Here is an 18,116-nt window from a genome sequence, read left to right as displayed (position 1 = left end):
AATTTGTATCTTCAATAAAACTATTTCTGGAAAAGCCCCAATCTTTCTTTATTGTTTTCCTGTTATTTTTCCTGGATATTTTCGACCTTAATTAAACAATCTAAATTTACTCCCATAGTTCTTTTTTGGAAAATATGCTAATTTCTAGAACAAAGCAAGTAAATAGCATATTTAAATAGCATATTTAAATAAATCCCTCTAGTTCTTTGTGTTCCTGAATGATTATTGTTTGAAAGCACAGAAATAGTTTGCCAATGTGCATGAGGATTAATGTTCTAAGCAAGCAGAATTTACACTTTTTAAATAATCTTATGCAATAAAGCAGGGATGTCAAACAGGGATGTCTTGTGGGGACACCCTGCAAATAGTGAAGGACTGGTCCATGGTGCCTCTGACAGTGAAAATGGACCCCAGGAGGGCTGTGCGTGGCACTCCTGGGCTCCATTTTCACTGGCAGAGGGCTGCAGGAGGCCATTGTGCCCAAAAATGGAACCTGGGAGGACCACACGCAGCCCTTCCGGGCTCTGTTTTTGCTGGCAGAGGGCTGCAGGGGGATGCCCACAGCCTTGCCTGGGCCATCACAGGTGTTTCCTGACACTAGTGATGTCAAGCTAGCCATGTCCATCTGGCCCTGATGTGGCCCTCAATGAAATCAAGTTTGGCACTCCTGCATTAAAGCATAGGAAAAGAAGAATGCACAAAAAGGTATTAAAATCTTGGTTACCTTACCAATGAAATAACACAAATTAATTTCAGTCGACACAGCATAGGTTTGGACTGCTGGGCATTCGTTATACTTCTATAATCATTTAATCGGGCATGAATTTTTGATCGAAGTCTCTGATGATACGATTGGAAAATTTATTGTTTGCCTTTCATTCTCCAGCTATTGATCTCTTATACTGGCGTGACATCAAGCAGACTGGGATCATGTTTGGAAGCATCCTGCTGTTATTATTCTCCCTAACCCAGTTCAGTGTTGTCAGTGTAATTGCTTACTTGGCATTAGCAGCTCTCTCTGCCACTATCAGCTTCAGAATCTACAAATCAGTGCTACAGGCTGTGCAAAAAACGGATGAAGGACACCCATTCAAGTGAGTGATCTCTGGTTGTTTCTAAGTGCAACAATTGGTAAAAACTTTAAAGTATTTTTAGAGAAATAAATTCCCACTTTGGTCATTACCCATTTCATTCCTTGAATTGACTGAATATAATTGAATTGTTTGCCAACTCAATTAGCAACCACTAGTTTTTCACATTAACCTTTGAGCTAAATATCTATATGTGAGTGTTTAAGATTTAACTGGCCAACTGTTGAGCTTGGTTGGGTGGGATCAGTCAAGTCAAAAGGCAAAAAAGCCTCCAGACTGGTTTTCCTGCCTCATTTATAGACAGCCAAAATCTAAACATTAAATTTGACTGCTTTCATCCAAACAAAAATCGTTAAGGAGGAAAAGCTGCCCAGTATCATTGATGATAAATCTTAAGATCCATCCTTCTTCAAGCTTTTATCAACTTCAGGTGGACAACAATCATATACAATATATAAAATTTGTTGGCAGTATGGATCAGGAATCAGATACTGTACCAGCCCTGTGAATAGCTAGTAAAAATAGTAATTATTTTTATTGCCCCAGGCTTTTCTGGGTCCAATTATATTGCATTTGCCCCTGAAATTATCCTTTATCCTCTTTACTTTTTTGTCCAGTTGAAAACTATTTTCACTAAACAGAATATATGGTATATAAAAAAGAGGGAAATGAATTTAAACAAATAAATGAAATATGATCAAAGAGGCTGGCTGTCCCTATCGTTGGCATGTTTCAGTCTGCAACCTAGGGGTGAAATTCAGCAGGTTCTGAGAACCGGTAGCAGAAATTTTGAGTAGGTCACAGCACCGGCAAATACTACCTCTGGCTGGCCCTAGAGAGGGGTGGGAATGGGGATTTTGCAATATCCTTCCCCCAGGAGTGGGAAGGGAATGGGGATTTTGCAGTATCCTTCCCCTGCTCGTGCCTGCCCAGCCACACCCACAGAACCAGTAGTAAAAGAATCAAATTTCACCACTGCTGCAACCCAAAGATTCTGTATAAGAAAGAAGAATTCAGCTAGTGAAATCTGAGTTAGACTTTTTCTTTTTCAACAGAAACTACTTGGAAATGGAAATGTCTCTCTCCCAGGAACAGATTCAGAAATACACAGATTGCCTCCAGTTCTATGTGAACAGCACAGTCAAAGAGCTTAGGCGGCTTTTTCTGGTCCAGGATCTGGTAGATTCCTTAAAGGTAGGTGAACCACCAAACAAGCATGGGGATTTAGAGAAGGGAAAATTTCAGGTTTGTGATGGAAGAGCTACATTGCCAGAGTTCTCAAATTAATTCCTTTAAGGTTTTCAAAGGATACCATCATGGCTGGTACTGGAGAGGTAAATAAAATATTTATTTTAAGAAAATCAATATATAATTAACAAGTAGGATTTAATGCCATGAGGTATCATAGTGATCAGATTGATGCTTAAAAATAAGATCAGTTTGAAATTATAACAAGTTCTTATTGCAATCAGCTTGAATTGAATCTTTTTTTCCTGCACTGTTTCTTGTTAGCTCTCAGAATGTGTCATAATGTGCTTTAAAAACCTCAGTTCTATAAACTCTGTCATGTAGCAGATACTGACCATTAATTTTGCCAAACTCATTCTTCTTCTACAGAATTTCAGGTAAAAAAAAAGGCTGCAAATCTCCCTTTCCAAACACTGAAAATCTGGCTCAACATACTCTAGGATTTGAGAACCCAGAGTTCACGTCGTTTTTCATTCATGTTCATTTTATTTATGCATGAATAAATAGAACATGAATAAGCAGCATTCCATTTTTTTAAAAAAGTAGCTCAAGGCAGTTCTTAGAGAGTGTCTCCCCCCCCTCTATTCAGGAGATTCTGACCAGTTCTGGAGAACTGGTAAATACCACCTCTGACTGGCCCCACCCACATCTATTCTTTGCCTCCCAAGTCCCAGCTGATCAGGAGGGAATGGGGATTTTGCAGTAACCTTCCCCTGGAGTGGGGAGGGAATGGAGATTTTACAGTATCCTTCCCCTGCCACACCCACCAAGCCACGCTCACAGAACTGGTAGTAAAAAAAATTGAATCCCGCCACTGGCGTGGGAGTCCTAGTCCATACCCACTAGAGCACACTAGCTTTCAGTTAAAAGGAATAAAATTTAGGGCTTTTTAATACAATACAATAGCAGAGTTGGAAAGGACCTTGGAGGTCTTCTAGTCCAACCCCCTGTCTAGGCAGGAAACCCTATACCAGTGATGGCGAACCTATGGCACGCGTGCCACAGGTGGCACGCGGAGCCATTTGTCAGGGCACGTGAGGCGGTGCCCTGTTAGCTGGCCAGCGCGCATGCGTGCGCTGGCCAGCTAAGTTCACCCTTTTTTAAAGCCATTTTTTGCCCTCCCCAGGCTCCAGAGGCTTTATAGGAGCCTGGGGAGGACGAAAAGAGCCTTCCCCGCCCCCCCCCGAGGCTTCAGGGACCATTCGGAACGCTTAAAATGACCCTCCGAGCAAACCGGAAGTCACTTCCGGTTTGCTTGAAGGGTCGTTTTGAGCGCTCCGAAAGTGTCAGGGAAGCCTCCGGACGGTCCCTGAAGGCTTCGGAGTGCTCAAAAAGACCCTCCGAGCAAACCGGAAGTCACTTCCGGTTTGCTCAGAGGGTCGTTTTAAGCGTTCTGAAGCCTTCAGGGAAGCCTCCGGATAGTCCCTGTAGACACTGGAGGGCCTCCGGGGGGTGGCGGGGCTCTTTTTGCCCTCCCCAGGCTCCTATAAAGCATCTGGAGCCTGGGGAGGGCGAAAAAAGCATGTAAAAATAGGGGGTCGCGCCTGTAGTGCACGCATGCGCACTGGAGGGGTCGTGCATTGTATTATGGGTGCGGCACGCCCACACACAACCCCCCTGCGCTCCCCCCACTTGTGGCACGGGAGCCAAAAAAGGTTCGCCATCGCTGCCCTATACCATTCCAGACAAATGGCTGTCCAACATCTTCTTAAAGACTTCCAGTGTTGGGGCATTCACAACTTCTGGAGGCAAGCTGTTCCACTGATTAATTTTTCTAACTGTCAGGAAATTTCTCCTCAGTTCTAAGTTGCTTCTCTCCTTGATTAGTTTCCACCTATTGCTTCTTGTTCTACCCTCAGGTGCCTTGGAGAATAGTTTGAATCCCTCTTCTTTGTGGCAACCCCTGAGATATTTAAAGTGGAAGTTTAAATTTTAGGGTATAATAATAGTAGAGTATTAAACTAATTATTTTTTAGAAATTGGATGAACATTTAACATTATTTAAAAGCAAGCAAGAATTTAAAATATCTGATTTAGAATGCAATCCCAGGGTCAGTTAAATATGTACAAATGGCCATATTATTTCTTGAGATACCATGCTCAAGATAAGCTAACCCACCACCACATCTTCTTGCAATAACACAGAAATGCCAATTTACTTAGTAACACGATAGTTTCATTTCTTCCTTAGCTTGCAAGGGAGAGAAAAATGTGAGGGAAGTATATAGCTCTAATGATTCAGAAAGATAGGAAATGCCTTCCATCCTTCCTTCCTCCCTCCCTCCCTGTGATTCCCAATGTGGATCCCATGCCCCATAGGGGGGCAATTTGATTTTTAATGGGGGCAATTTGAACCTTGTTTAAACCACGTTAATGGCCTTTTATGCTTCCTCCCTGACTAGAGTTCACTTTTTGCATAAAGTAAGAATTATATATCCGGGGGGGGGGGGGGGGGTTGGGGCGGGAGGCATCAGGATTTTAAAGATGCTTAGGTGGGGCATGGCCCAAAAAGGTTGGGAACCACTGTTCTAGACATTCAAGACAAGATTTAGATTTATTCCCTATTAACTACTGACCACAAAGCTTTGGTTACACCAGAATGTTCATCTAAAAATTGAATTAAATGTATTTAATTAAATAATAATGGACAAACTGAAGTATTACATCTAAACTTTCCAATATCACTTACTATTATGTTGGTAGTCTAGTGTGATTGTGGAATTTTAATTATTGTATTATTTCCAATTCAGTTTGCAGTACTAATGTGGTTGTTGACTTACGTTGGAGCTCTCTTCAATGGCCTAACTCTCCTGATAATGGGTAAAATTAATCATTTCTTTTAATTTGTATCACAATAGCTTTGTGGTCAAAATAGATCGAACAGCTTCAGTGAAATATGTCCCTCTCGTCATTTTTTTTTTTAGTAATTTCTTGAAAGTACATGTTTGTTGTTTAACATTTCTGCTACTTTCAAATTTATTTTCATGGCTGATATACCCACAATGACGATAAAAGATTCAGGAGACTCAGATTTTATTCTTATATTATATTTCCAATCTCTTTTTTTCCTCAGTTCCTTTAATCTCAATTTCTAAGATTCACTTATTAAAGTAATTATAATGGTACGAGTCCCTTTTTGGGAGAGGGGGCGGTTTAGAAATGTGAATAAATAAATAAATAGTAAAGTAATTATCATGTTATCACATCCTCTGTACTTGCTCTGTATATTGTTATATTGGATTATTGTACATCTTCATACTTCATACACCACATTGTTTCAATACAGTGATTATTTGTTCAGTATTGATTGAAGATCATTAGCAGTCTAATATTTAGGTAACTTAGACTATTCATTGAAAAAGAGGCATTACATCAATATTAATTGCAGCTTAGGATGTCTATGTTAATTAGCGTAATTTACCATTTTTTACAATAATGTAGCAAGGAAGGGACCTGTCAAATCCTGTGAATTCAGGAAAAAATAACTACTTTTAGATTTTTAGAAATAACTCAGTTACCAAAATAGATAGTAGAATCTTGAAAAGGGATAGTAATCATTCTTCAGCTTTGTTATGCCTTTTAATGGTGAGCACAAGTGTGCACTATACTTGCAAATATGCTTAAAGGTGTTTTTTTTCCTCCTGTCTAGCTGTGGTCTCAATGTTTACTCTACCTGTTGTATATGACAAGTATCAGGTATGTAAGAAAGTTTAATTTATGGATTTCATTTTGGTTAGTAGTACCTATATAAATAGATAAGGAGCTAGGCTAGGGGCAGGATCAGTAGTAGCCATTATCAGTTTGTAATATGCCTATTTGTCCCACTGATACCTTTGTATATGCATAGGTTATTCAAGTTCCTGTGTGGTTTGAAGAGTTGTAAAATCTGTTTAGGATTACAAGGAGAAAAGTGTAAAAAGTGACAACAGACTCATGATGGTGGTTGAGATAGGCCCATAAAAGCCCTGTCATATATATGCATGAGGGAACATGCATAGCCCCAGAGGTAGACTTTGATTGCATTGATAAAATTGCCATCTTCTCTCCCCCCCACCACCAATACATACCTGGTAGATTCCAGGAAATATTATGATAATCTGCTGTAGCAAAAATAGTTTTGTGTCATTTTAAATGTTTCCAGGTTTTTGTTTTGTATCAGCTTTTGTGGACTGAAGTTCACTTGAAAAATACAGCATGATACCTTAAATTGTTGGTTCATGTTTGCATGTGTATTTGTTTATACACACTTCATTGTTGGAAAACATATCTGTATGTCTCTTGTGTTCTTGAAAAAAAGAGAGAAATTAAATGTGAAGATATAAACTATGATAATTATCTTAATGCATGTAAAAAAAATCTCAATTACCATTCACGAAGTAATGAATTAATAGCACAAGCATCCTGGTGTGTGGACGGATAATGGGATAAAATCGTGCTAGTTCATTTTGGTTCATATATGAACTTCCAGATGATTCATATATCAGTAGTTTGATACTGAATGTTTCCTTGAAGTTGCAATTCAGCAATAGTTACCATAATAAGACTATCTGGGAGATTGAAATCTTCTCCCATTAGCTTCTGTATATTGCCATTTTAAGTGTCAATTTGTGAGTTCAGTCTATTTTCTCCCAAGTAAATGATTACAAGATTGCAGCTTCAGATACCAGTTTTTTTTACATTTGTTTATTACCTGCCACCTGGTTCCAGTTTATCCCTGATGCATAATTAATAATTAATTCATTAATAATAATATAATCCATAGGATTGGAAAATAATTTATACTTGATACTGAGTATATTTTTCCCAATTTGATTGATTGTAACAATATTTTCATAAAGGTTATTGCAAATTTTAACTGCCTTGGAGAGTATGCCAGACAAACATGTTAAGAGCTTGGTAAAACCACCTCTATAAAATATAATAATGCATACATCAATATAGTTGATCCCATTGATTTCTTTCTTCTTTCTTTTTCAGGCACAGATTGATCAATACTTAGGGCTTATGAGGACCCAGATAAATACAGTTGTGGCAAAGTGAGTGTTGTAGTCCAGTTATTTAATACCAGGATGAATAGAATGCTATTGCTAGATTTCTATATGATTAGTATTAGGGACACAGAAGTCTGTGTCCTATAGTTAGTTAGGGTAGCAAATGCTTAGCAACAAGAAAATTACTCCTCCCCCCAAAAAAGACAACTAATATAAAGAAAGGTTTTGGATAGCGACTTCTTCCTTACCGCAGCTGAGGTTAGGTATTAAAAAATGTGTATTTTAATTTGAAGTCAGTTTCGCATCTGGCTCCAATTTGCAGTTTGAGTAATGTGTAGAGTACTTCTTGAGGATTTAAAATGTATTCTGTCCTGATTTAGGACATAATGACAATATTACATTAAGTTGGCTATTGAAGGAGTGATATCTATAGCTCTATGGTTGATCATATGCTCCTGCATTGTTCCAGATCACTCCATTATTTTTAATGCCCCAAATTTCCCCAAAAATTTTTGTGATTCACCTTCTTTACAATTATTAGAGATAAGACCTCCTTAAAAAATTCCTTATACATCTATAGCAAAATGTTTCGTATAATAAATAATTAAAATTAAATTAAAATATAATTATTCCTCTAAATTTCATCTGTTGATGTACTTTCTTTTAGGGGTGTGCGATGCTCCAGAAATAATTCAAAAAAAGATTCCTCAGATATTGTGAAACCATCTAGGTTTTAAATAGAAAAGAAGCTCTTTCCATTTATGATGAGTGTAGTTCACAACTAATGCTTCTGAGTGAAAGAAATACTATCTGAGGATTAGGATCAAGCAGAGAAAATTAATTATGTAGTGAAATAGCTATTTTGCGTATGTAATTTTTGTTTTGTTTTTTGCAATCCTATTTTTCAACCTCCAGAATCCAAGCAAAAATCCCAGGCGCTAAGAGGAAGGCTGAGTAAAAGTAGCAGGAAGAATCTATCAACTACAGGAGTGAATGATAAGAGAGTCTGGGATGAAAACAGCTCTGTTCTTTTTACTTATAATTTATTATTCATCTCTCTTTTTCTCGCTTGCTCTCTCTTTCTCTCTCTCTCTCTCCCTCTCTCTCCCTCTCTCTCTCTCTCTCTCTCTCTCTCTATCTCTCTCTCTCTCTCTCTCTGGGTGAAGGCAGATGTAAAATAGAAAAACTCAGTGTTGCAGCATGCCCCACAACCCTAGGTTGAGCCTGGCTTTTTCTGAAATTCACAACCAAAACAACAGGCATAAATGCCACGAAAATGGGCTCAGCCACCTGCCTTTAGTTTCTTCTTCCCTATTCTTCTGGCTGGCTTTCCAGCTATCCAAAATAATGAGAGCACTGCAAAAATGTTCATGATTTTTTGTTCATTACTTTTTTATATAGCTAGCTAGCTATATATCCACACAACATACCACTTCTTTGAAAATGTAAAGTTATTTTAGGGATTGCAAAGAGAACATTTAGGTAACATCATGAGAAAGCAGCCAATCAGCACTGTGCACAGCCAGCTTCTGCTTCAAATTTGCAGAACTATTTTTTTTTCTTTTCCAGTTCCATCCTGGGGGTGGGGGGGAAGGATGTTTGGATTCAATGTAGTGAGGGTGCTGCTGGAATGACACCATTGCTTTGAACATGTTATATTTGTCTTCACTCTTCTTCCTTTCAAACACCATGATCTCAGAGATGTGAAAGAATGAAACAGCTTCTCTCCCCCACACTTCTCCTGCTGTTTCTGTACTATCTTAGACTATTTGCAATCATGTGTGTCAAGCACTAAAGTATAGTAAAGAGAAAAGTGTTTTAGGTGTGGTTCTTGTGTTGCTTCTTAAGTGCATGATGGTGAGAACCTAAAGTTACTATTGAACTTTCTATTTTTTATTATCTAGTGCTTCTACTATTATTTCTTCTATCAGCATCGCTTAAATAACTCTGAATGTTACATGTGGCTAGGGCTTTCCTGCTTAGTGCACTGATGCAGTTTTGCTTCTATGTCCACTGGGTTTGCTGGTTGGCTTTATCTTGACTATTTAGAACAGGGGTGTCCAAACTTGGCAACTTTAAGACTTGTGGACTTCAACTCCCAGAATTCCCCAGCCAGTTCTGGCTGGGGAATTCTGGGAGTTGAAGTCCACAAGTCTTAAAGTTGCCAAGTTTGGACACCCCTGATTTAGAATCATAGACTGAGTCTTCAAGTGTCATTGTTTCTCTTTTGGCACATCTAACTAAAAAAAAAACAAGCCAAGGAGCAATCACTACTTAAACGGCATAATTCACTTTGTATTACTCTCTTACGAAATTGAAAATAAAACCTACACACCCAGTACCTTTCGTTTTGTTTTCTTTTTGGTTTTTTTTTAAATTTGCTCTTCAAGGATCAGTGGTCTGATTACATGTATGGGAAAATTAAAACTTCCAGCTTGTAATGCGTATCACAAATTTGTATGACGTTCTCTGTAGGATTTAATTATGGATTCTTAAATATTTGCACTTATGTACTTGATACTGAATGCAGAAATAAATGTTACTAAATGTTAAAAGGAAGCTCTTCTTGCCATTTTGCTCACACTCATCACATAAATACTGTGAATGTATATATTGTACTGCTTTCTGCCTATCACATCATTGCTAATAGCTCTTGGATTCTGTTGAGGAATTTGACAGGTAACATTTTCTGAGCAGCTCTGGGACTAGATAATATCTTTCACAAATCCAGTTTTATTGATTCCAGTTGCCAAGGGAGCCTGTTCATAACTGGAGCTGGAGATTGCTATTTCAAATGAGATTTTCAGACATACATGCCAGTACAATAGACATGCCCACTTTTATCACATTGGTGTTTTGTGACTCAGTGAGCCCCTGAGAGAAACATAGAATTGCAGTCTCAAGAATATGTTAAATGTTTTTGGAATCATGTCTTTTTAATAAATTGGACAATTTCGTATGTTTATCAAGAAAAAGATCCCATCTTGTAAAATAGGAACATGAAAAATTGCCTTATAAGCCAGACCATGGGTGTGTCTAATTCAGAATTGTTTACATTGACTGGAAGTAGGTTAAAGGATCACTTTTTCCCGATGTTACCTGAAGAAACTGGGGATTAAACTTGGAGTTTTGGAGGGAAAGGATGTAAATCCATTGAATACTGTAAATTCTGTAAACATTTTCCCCAAGTTTCTTCAACTGTATAATATAACATGGTTTAACTTTCAGCCCATGCCCTGGATCACTGGTCCCCAATCTTTCTGGCACCAGACGGGTTTCATGGAAGACAGTTTTTTCATGGCCCGACTGGTCGTGGTTTCGCAAGCAACCTAGATCTTGCAGATACGCAAATGCAGCTTTGTTCACTTGATGCCACTTGTGTGGCCCAGTATCTAATAGGATACAGATCAATCCACTTGTCAGAGGTTGGGGGCCTCTGCTCTAGATTACACACGTCTTGACAATATGGTTACATTTTCTTTACTGGTTATCAACTTCCTTTCTTATCCCTTTGGTTCTTTCCCTTTGGTGGGGAGGGAGAGGGGAACAAAGTTTTCCTGGCAACCAAAAGATCTTCCTATTCTTCTTTCCCTCCATAACCTTCCCTCTATTGGTTGACAAATGGAAGAGATGACAATTTGGTACAGTGGGGAAAGCCCTGATCCTCCTACTTCCAATAGGCAAACAACTCCCCAAAATCATTCTGGAACCAGAACTGGGTCTACTGCGTCCTTAGACGGCCAACAGAAACAGGGCAACTCATCACCAGCAAACGTACCTCCATGCCATTCAGCAGAGATGGCATTAAACGTGTCAACCAGTATAAGGGAGCATCACTGCAGAAACAAAACAGGAAGGCATGTGCAAAAGTTACATCCACGGTAGGATGTAAGTCAGCTGAAGGTAATAAGAAATGTTCATGTCCTTTGTTTCTTGAAGCATCAGCAGTCTTTAGTTAGCAGTTGGTAAAAGAGTCCTGAAGATGTCATGTTGTCTGCATCTGATTTGATATAACCACCAAAGAGGGTGTATTGTGGGTTCCCCCTCCACTGGAGGTACATGAGCTACAGGAATATCCAGAGAGAAATGAAAAAACCAAGATGGCAGCTGTGCCTGCACAACTGGAGCTCACCCCCTTTTAACATGTGTTGCATGCAAAGGAATAAATTACATGACTAGACAGCTTCTTGATCTTTTTGCTACACCCTCACCCATCCCAGGGATGGTAATAGATAATAGACCATCTGAGCCCCAGCCCCAGCCCCATTCTTTCTCTCCCTAGAAGTACTGAAATACAATATCCTACTGACATTCCATAAAGTAGTCAAAGTTATGTTGTTTTGGCAAGCTTTTGGCCCATCAGGTAATTTTAGCTATTATTTTTACCGAGTCTTTTAATAATTTATATTGTTTGTGTTTGACTTTAGGCACACTACCTAAAGATCCTGTTGATCATATTCATTTATCCTGAAGGGCCCCTCGAATAAATTTCTCAAATAAGGTGCCTAGGTGAACCACTGAAGTAACTGTCATTTTAAAACGGTTTTTATGCAAAGTATAATGGATTTGATTGCATTTCTAAAAAGTATCAGTGAAAAATGCATTCAGTTCTGTGCAATGCCCATTTTATCATTTTACAGCTCATTCCTAGATTAACCTTAGAGACATAGGAAATCACATAAACAAGGCTGCAATTTCAGCAACTATCTGGAAACAAAAATGCCTTGTGTACTATTTATTACTTAAGTGAACCCTAATAAAAGTAATTATTTAAACGCAAGAACGGAAAACATGTTTATAACTGATTGAATTCCACGGTTTTTTAATAAAAATATTAAAAGGCCCCCTCTCCAGTATTGAAAAAGCCTCCGACTCCCCCTCCCCCCAAAAAGCATATTGCAGTTTTTCCGTTGCAAATGAAGGGAGGGGAATAAAAAATAATAATTAAAAGACAAAGAGCATTTTTTAAGCCGCCCTTGCCATTTTTTTTTCTCGGCGGCTTTGGAACAGCAACATCGGGCGAGTCTCGCGAGGCACGCGCAGGCCAGCCGCCTCCGGTTGTCATAGTAACCGCCCGCGCGGTCTGGCACCGGTTGGGGTGACGGTGATGGCGCCGCCGCATCCTCCTCCTCACCCGTCCCGCTGTTCCGAGTCTGCGGCGGCGGCGCTGAAGCATCTGCAAGGCGTGGGTGAGAGCTCTCCGCGGTTGCTTTGGCAGAGCTGTGAGGCTCCCGTGTTTCCATTGGAAGCTTGCGCGTGGAGAGTGACTCGTGGCCATGTTGAAAGTGGGAGTGAGAGGGACTCCAACGTGGGAAGGGAGCTGGTGGTGCTCCCGCGGAGAGCGGGAGAAAGAATCGCTGCTTCCTCGGATTGGGAGAAGGGAATGATTCGCCAGTTCACCTTCTCAGCATGTCTTAATGTTGCCTTCTCTCTCTCTCTCTCTCCTGCCTTCCTGTGAAATGTAAACGCACAGCAATAAGGCATTACGTTCTCTCTATTATCTCTGCCCCCCTCCAAGAATTAAACCTGGATCAGTTATACCCTTGGACGACGCCCTCTTACACGTATCTTCCATGAATTCAACTTGCCCCCCCCCCCCACTCCTGGGATGGGCATTTTATATGGAAACACGAGGTATTCTTGATTGCAGGGCTTTCCAATGTTGGGTGAGAAAATATACTGAGATATTTGCAGTAAAAAAAATCTGCAGATTGTGCATGTGATTTATTTTTCAAAAAGATGCGTGGAATTTTAACATGTTCATGTAGCATAGAGTCTCATGTATGCTGTCAAGTTTCTTTTGAATAATGTTTACTCCCTGAGACTAAGCAAAAATGAAATATCCTGGGAAATATTGAAAAGGCAGAATATTATATTTCCCTGGATCAGAAATGGAGAAACATGTTTTTAGGCAGGAAACAGACTCACTCTTAATAGCCCCCACCTTTGTCAGTGAGCCAGTCTATTCTACATAACAAAGGTAGGATTAGCCTTTTACAGAAACTCACCACAAAGCACCTGTGAAAATTACATCAGCCAGCAAGGCAACCAAACTTGGACTCAAAGCACAGCCTAGAGAGTTGCCCCTGCATGGCCCAATGGGAGTCTGACAACCAGTCAGAATTCATGATCAAAGGCCAGAGAGGGCATGAAACCAGGGTCTTTCAGCATATCCGCCCTTTTTCTTCTTCACCCAACATCTTGAAGCATGTGATCACCTTTTTCCCCAGGACCTCAAGCCATTTGGTCTGTCCACTATTAAAACCATCTTTCCAAGCAGCCTCCATGTTTCCAGTGTCTTTTCCCCCACTTGGAACTGAACCCACAAGGTCATTTCTTCCAACAATCCAATGTAGTAAAGATTTTTTTACTTTACATTGAGAAGCTGAAAGGTCCCAGGGTTATTCAAGATTATCAGTAGCAAGAATGGCCTTGTGGTTTGAGGGAATTTTTTGATAAGGCAGTTAAAATTATCTGCAGACAAGGAATTCTACAGGAAATCTAAAATCTTTAAATGATTTTTAAAAAACCATTGGAAACAAATATGGTTATTAGACCATATAGTTGAAAAAAGTGCAGTCGCATATTGGTCAAATGTTTAAAAAGCCTGTAGTTTTTGAGAACAAATTACATTGAAGCCAGCTATATCAAAGCATCATTTCTGAGAACATAAATTTCACATTCAGAATAAGCATCATTTCTGAGAACATAAATTTCACATTCAGAATCTATAGAATTAGGATTAGAATTCAGTTACAGGAAGAGATAACTGTCGTTGCTTCATTTCAGTGGATGTAGCAATTAAAAGTTATAACTTCTGAAAATTACTAACAATGGACACACAATGTGAATGTGCTTCATGTCACATTTCAAAATGTAAAAATTATGACTCATCTCATTAATCACATTATTTTTGCAATGAGAAAAACATTCCAAAGATATAATGCAAACTAATTGTCTAGTAATAATGTGACAAAAATGTGTAGCGAATACAATTTTGTCTGGGTCTCTTTGAGCTACAAAGATAATTTGCTAATTAATTTTAGGTTCCTCTTCCTCAACAATCTGACAATGAACTAATTAGAAAGCTTTCTCATTCCTTCTCTTCTCATTGCCTTTATCCTATGCCTTTCTTTGCTGAACCCAGAAGTCTTGATCCTCCAACCATATATGGCAGTGATGGCGAACCTTTTTTGGCTCGCGTGCCACAAATGAGGGGAGCGCAGGGGGGTCGAGGGCGGGCGTGCCGCACCCATAAAGCAACGCGCGACACCCCCCAGTGCGCATGCGCGCACAACGCGCGACCCCTCTCCCATTTTTACATTTTTTTTGCCCTCCCCAGGCTCCAGGGGCTTTATAGGAGCCTGGGGAGGGCGAAAAGAGCCTTCCCCACCCCCCCGGAGGCTTCAGGGACCGTCCCTGAAGCCTTCGGAACGCTTAAAACCACCCTCCGAGCAACCCGGAAGTCACTTCCGGTTTGCTCGGAGGGTGGTTTTAAGCGTTCCGAAGGCTTCAGGGACGGTCCCTGAAGCCTCCGGGGGGGCGGGGGAGGCTCTTTTCGCCCTCCCCAGGCTCCTATAAAGCCTTTGGAGCCTGGGGAAGGCGAAAAATAGCTTTTAAAAAGGTGAACTCAGCTGGCCAGCGCGCGCATGCGCGCTGGCCAGCTGACAGGGCAGCGCCTCACGTGCCCTGACAAATGGCTCCACGTGCCACTTGTGGCACGCGTGCCATAGGTTCGCCATCACGGATATATGGTATACTTGATGAATATATTGTCACGTAGAGAGACATACTGTAAATCAAGTCTTTATTATACTTTAGATGTTGCTTGTTCTTATTTAGACATCGGGGAATATTAAAAATGCAGATTTGCAGTTATTCATTATGAACTAAATTTTTCATTTGCTTACTGAGATGCACATATTCCCATATATATTTCACCAGTTTACATTTTCTGACCAGACTAAATGCATTATTGTTAATTATTTGCAATGAGACTTAAGCATTAAATTTCACAAGCATGGCCAGTGGTAGCCTAGTGTTCTTACTATGCTTCCTGACATTTTGCACGAATATTATTTTCTCATCTAGGTCATAATCTCTTGCTCTGAGAACTTGTGTTTGAAAACTGTATTTTGTTTTGTCTTTAAAGTCATCTTTATTCTGATATTTTAATTGCTGCATATGGGGAAACCTTTCAAAACAAAAATGTTGCCTCTATGGCAGGCTTTGAGTCTCACTTTCTCCATTTTTTCTTGCACTGACCATCAGGAAGCACCATAATTTCATCCTTATTGAGAGCTTTCATACATGGACAGCCAACCGTTATTCTGTGGACTTCAGACTTTCCACTTAGAATTGAACTCAAAGATCTTGACACTTAAATGAATATATACAGTGCTTGAGCTTTAGGAACTATTCAGAACTACTCAGTGGTTTGCAAGAAAAGGTACATAGAAGCTATCAGAATGGTATATATATATATAGTCTACCTTCCCCTCAGCTCTCAGAGAAGAGAGAAATTACATCATGTGCCATCTGGGGATTGAAGGCATATAAAAACGTATACATGGAGACGTGGATGACATTAAATCAGACTTTTGTCACAGTCTAATGATTTCTTGGTCAACATTGTCAATACCAAAACTGATGTCAAGGAGTGGAGGCGCAACAATTACGTTGACTCACCTCAGATATCTTATCAGTCCATTCTAGTAAGGTTTAAGATATTTTCCTAGCAATGTGGTAGGCCCCATCCCAAGTCTATTGTGGGAATTCAAATTTTGCTGAATACCAGAATTCAACAATCTCTGAATTCTAAATTCCAGAGTAACAAAGATTGGTCCTAGGTGACCATTCTTTGCTCTCAGATTCTGTGGTGCTTGCTGGTTTGCAAAGAAGTTAGGGAAGCTGAAGGAGCAGAAGCAATACCTAGAATAATGGAAAAGAAAAATAAGAAACATAACTAATCACAGGTTTTCATACACTAGAAATCATGTTATGGTAATGAGCAATGAAGCGTCAGCATTTCTCTGCCCTCATGAGAAGAGTATCATCCAATGATCCTATTAAAGGTGAACTTTCTGAGAGGAATTGTTTGCATTTTGCTAAACAAATTGCAAATTTGTTTAAACAAATTGCAGTTCAAAACACATAAATGCGAGTAGATTAATAGGTACCACTTAAGTGGGAAGGTGTACAGGACGCTGTTACCTTTGGTGTATAGCCATTCTGGCTACATGACCATGACCATGGATAATGTCTTGGGAAAACTCTGGCTCCCTCATCCAAGAAATGGAGATGAGCACTGTTCCCTAGAGTCAGACACAACTTTTCAGTGAAACCTTTATTTTTATTTTAAAGAAATTGGTCATAGTAGTTCAGTTCTTGACATCTAGGATGTTTTCAGCTTATAGACTTCTAATATTGTAGACAGGCTGCATGACTATTGCTACCTCATTTTTTCAAGCAATAAGGAGTGGGAGTGAGCTGCTGGATTCAAAAGACAATTAGTGTCTCTGAAAGAGGGAGTGGTGTCTGCTGTCTTGACAATAATACTGGTATCCCCCCCCCTCTTAATCCAAAAATAATAAGCAAATTGAACAAGTCTCCATCTTTATTTTTTTAGGGAAAGATTGGGAAAAAGAGGGGAAAAATTGGGCTGCAGATGATAGCAATAGCCCGTATTTATATACTGCTTCACAGTGCTTTCCAGCCTTCTCTAAGCAGTTTACAGAGCACACTGCCGCCAACCATCTGGGTCCTCATTTTACCAACCTCGTAAGGATAAAAGGCTGAGTCAACTTTGAGCCTGGTGACATTCGAACTGCCAAATTGCTGGTGATCAGCAGACGTAGCCTGCAGTACTGCACTCTTACCACTGCACCACCTTACGGCTCTTATGATCCAACCTTGAAGAAATAGAGTATCCTTGGCAGATAGGGTTCAGAACCAGATATGAAACTTGAAGCTTGCAATGATCACTTTTGTGGCTGACTTACTTCAGAACATAAATGGAGGGAATGTGGTCCTGGTCCTTTCAGTTCTCTCTCAGCAACACCCTATACAACTGACCAAGGCATCCTTCTGAATGATTCACAAGAGCCCTTCCTGAATTAGATACTTAAAGGGGAAATTGGTTAAGTCCTTGGCCATAGCAGTGTCAAGTGCTGCATGACTCAGTCCTCTCTCCCATGTGCGAAAGTTGTATTTCATGGTTTCTCAATATGTCAGTAAAAACTCTGTGAGAAGTGTATTCCCCGGGGGGGGGGGGGGATTAGTGGTTTACTACATAGTTAGGAAAGAAAGAAGGTTAGAAACTTGTTTCTATAAATAGGACTTGTTCTTGAATCACTGAAATTCTTCAGTATTACATATTCAGAATTCCTTGATTTTCTTTTTTTTAAAGTTTTTTTATTTTTTATTTCAAAACAAACACAACTTATCCTCCTTTACATACTGTAGAAAGTGTATCAGTTGGTTACAAAAAGGCTTTCGTGCATCTCTTCCATAGTCAACAAACATAATTCATATTAACTCAAGTATTTTAACTCAGATATTTATACATGTTACCATCATCATACCTCCATTTTCATTTGACTATAATTGTTTGAACGTCCTTCATTATAAAATATACCAAGATTTAATACATAACCACATACTGGCATTTCATTTACTATTTCTAAAATCATCCAATAACACTGAATCCTTATGTCCTATTCTAGCTAAACATCCATAATATTTAATAACAAAATTTTCTAATCCTTCTTTCCAAATCATTGTTTAC

The 18,116-nt window shown here is 39.5% G+C and overlaps 2 protein-coding genes across 4 annotated transcripts in view; both read left to right on the top strand.

The window, feature by feature from the left end:
* The window catches only part of RTN1 (reticulon 1), a 117,568-nt gene extending 107,683 nt beyond the window's left edge, over positions 1-9,885 (top strand). For all 3 annotated transcript variants that reach the window (XM_081936993.1, XM_081936994.1, XM_081936995.1), the window contains 6 exons: positions 887-1,094; positions 2,147-2,285; positions 5,090-5,159; positions 5,989-6,035; positions 7,317-7,375; positions 8,246-9,885. In XM_081936993.1, the coding sequence (XP_081793119.1) occupies positions 887-1,094; positions 2,147-2,285; positions 5,090-5,159; positions 5,989-6,035; positions 7,317-7,375; positions 8,246-8,288 (566 nt within the window). In that variant the 3' untranslated portion in view covers positions 8,289-9,885. The remainder of the gene's footprint in view (positions 1-886; positions 1,095-2,146; positions 2,286-5,089; positions 5,160-5,988; positions 6,036-7,316; positions 7,376-8,245) is intronic.
* A 2,336-nt stretch (positions 9,886-12,221) lies between these two features.
* The window catches only part of CCDC175 (coiled-coil domain containing 175), a 52,142-nt gene continuing 46,247 nt past the window's right edge, over positions 12,222-18,116 (top strand). The window contains exon 1 of the mRNA XM_081937134.1: positions 12,222-12,519. Coding sequence (XP_081793260.1) covers positions 12,438-12,519 — 82 coding nt within the window. The 5' untranslated portion in view covers positions 12,222-12,437. The remainder of the gene's footprint in view (positions 12,520-18,116) is intronic.

The sequence above is a fragment of the Natrix helvetica genome (assembly GCF_964273705.1).
Source record: "Natrix helvetica genome assembly, chromosome: 1".
In the NCBI taxonomy this organism is placed as follows: Eukaryota; Metazoa; Chordata; class Lepidosauria; order Squamata; family Natricidae; genus Natrix; species Natrix helvetica.
The sequence above is the reverse complement of the archived record's forward strand: the minus strand, read 5'-3'. Positions and strand labels throughout refer to the sequence as shown.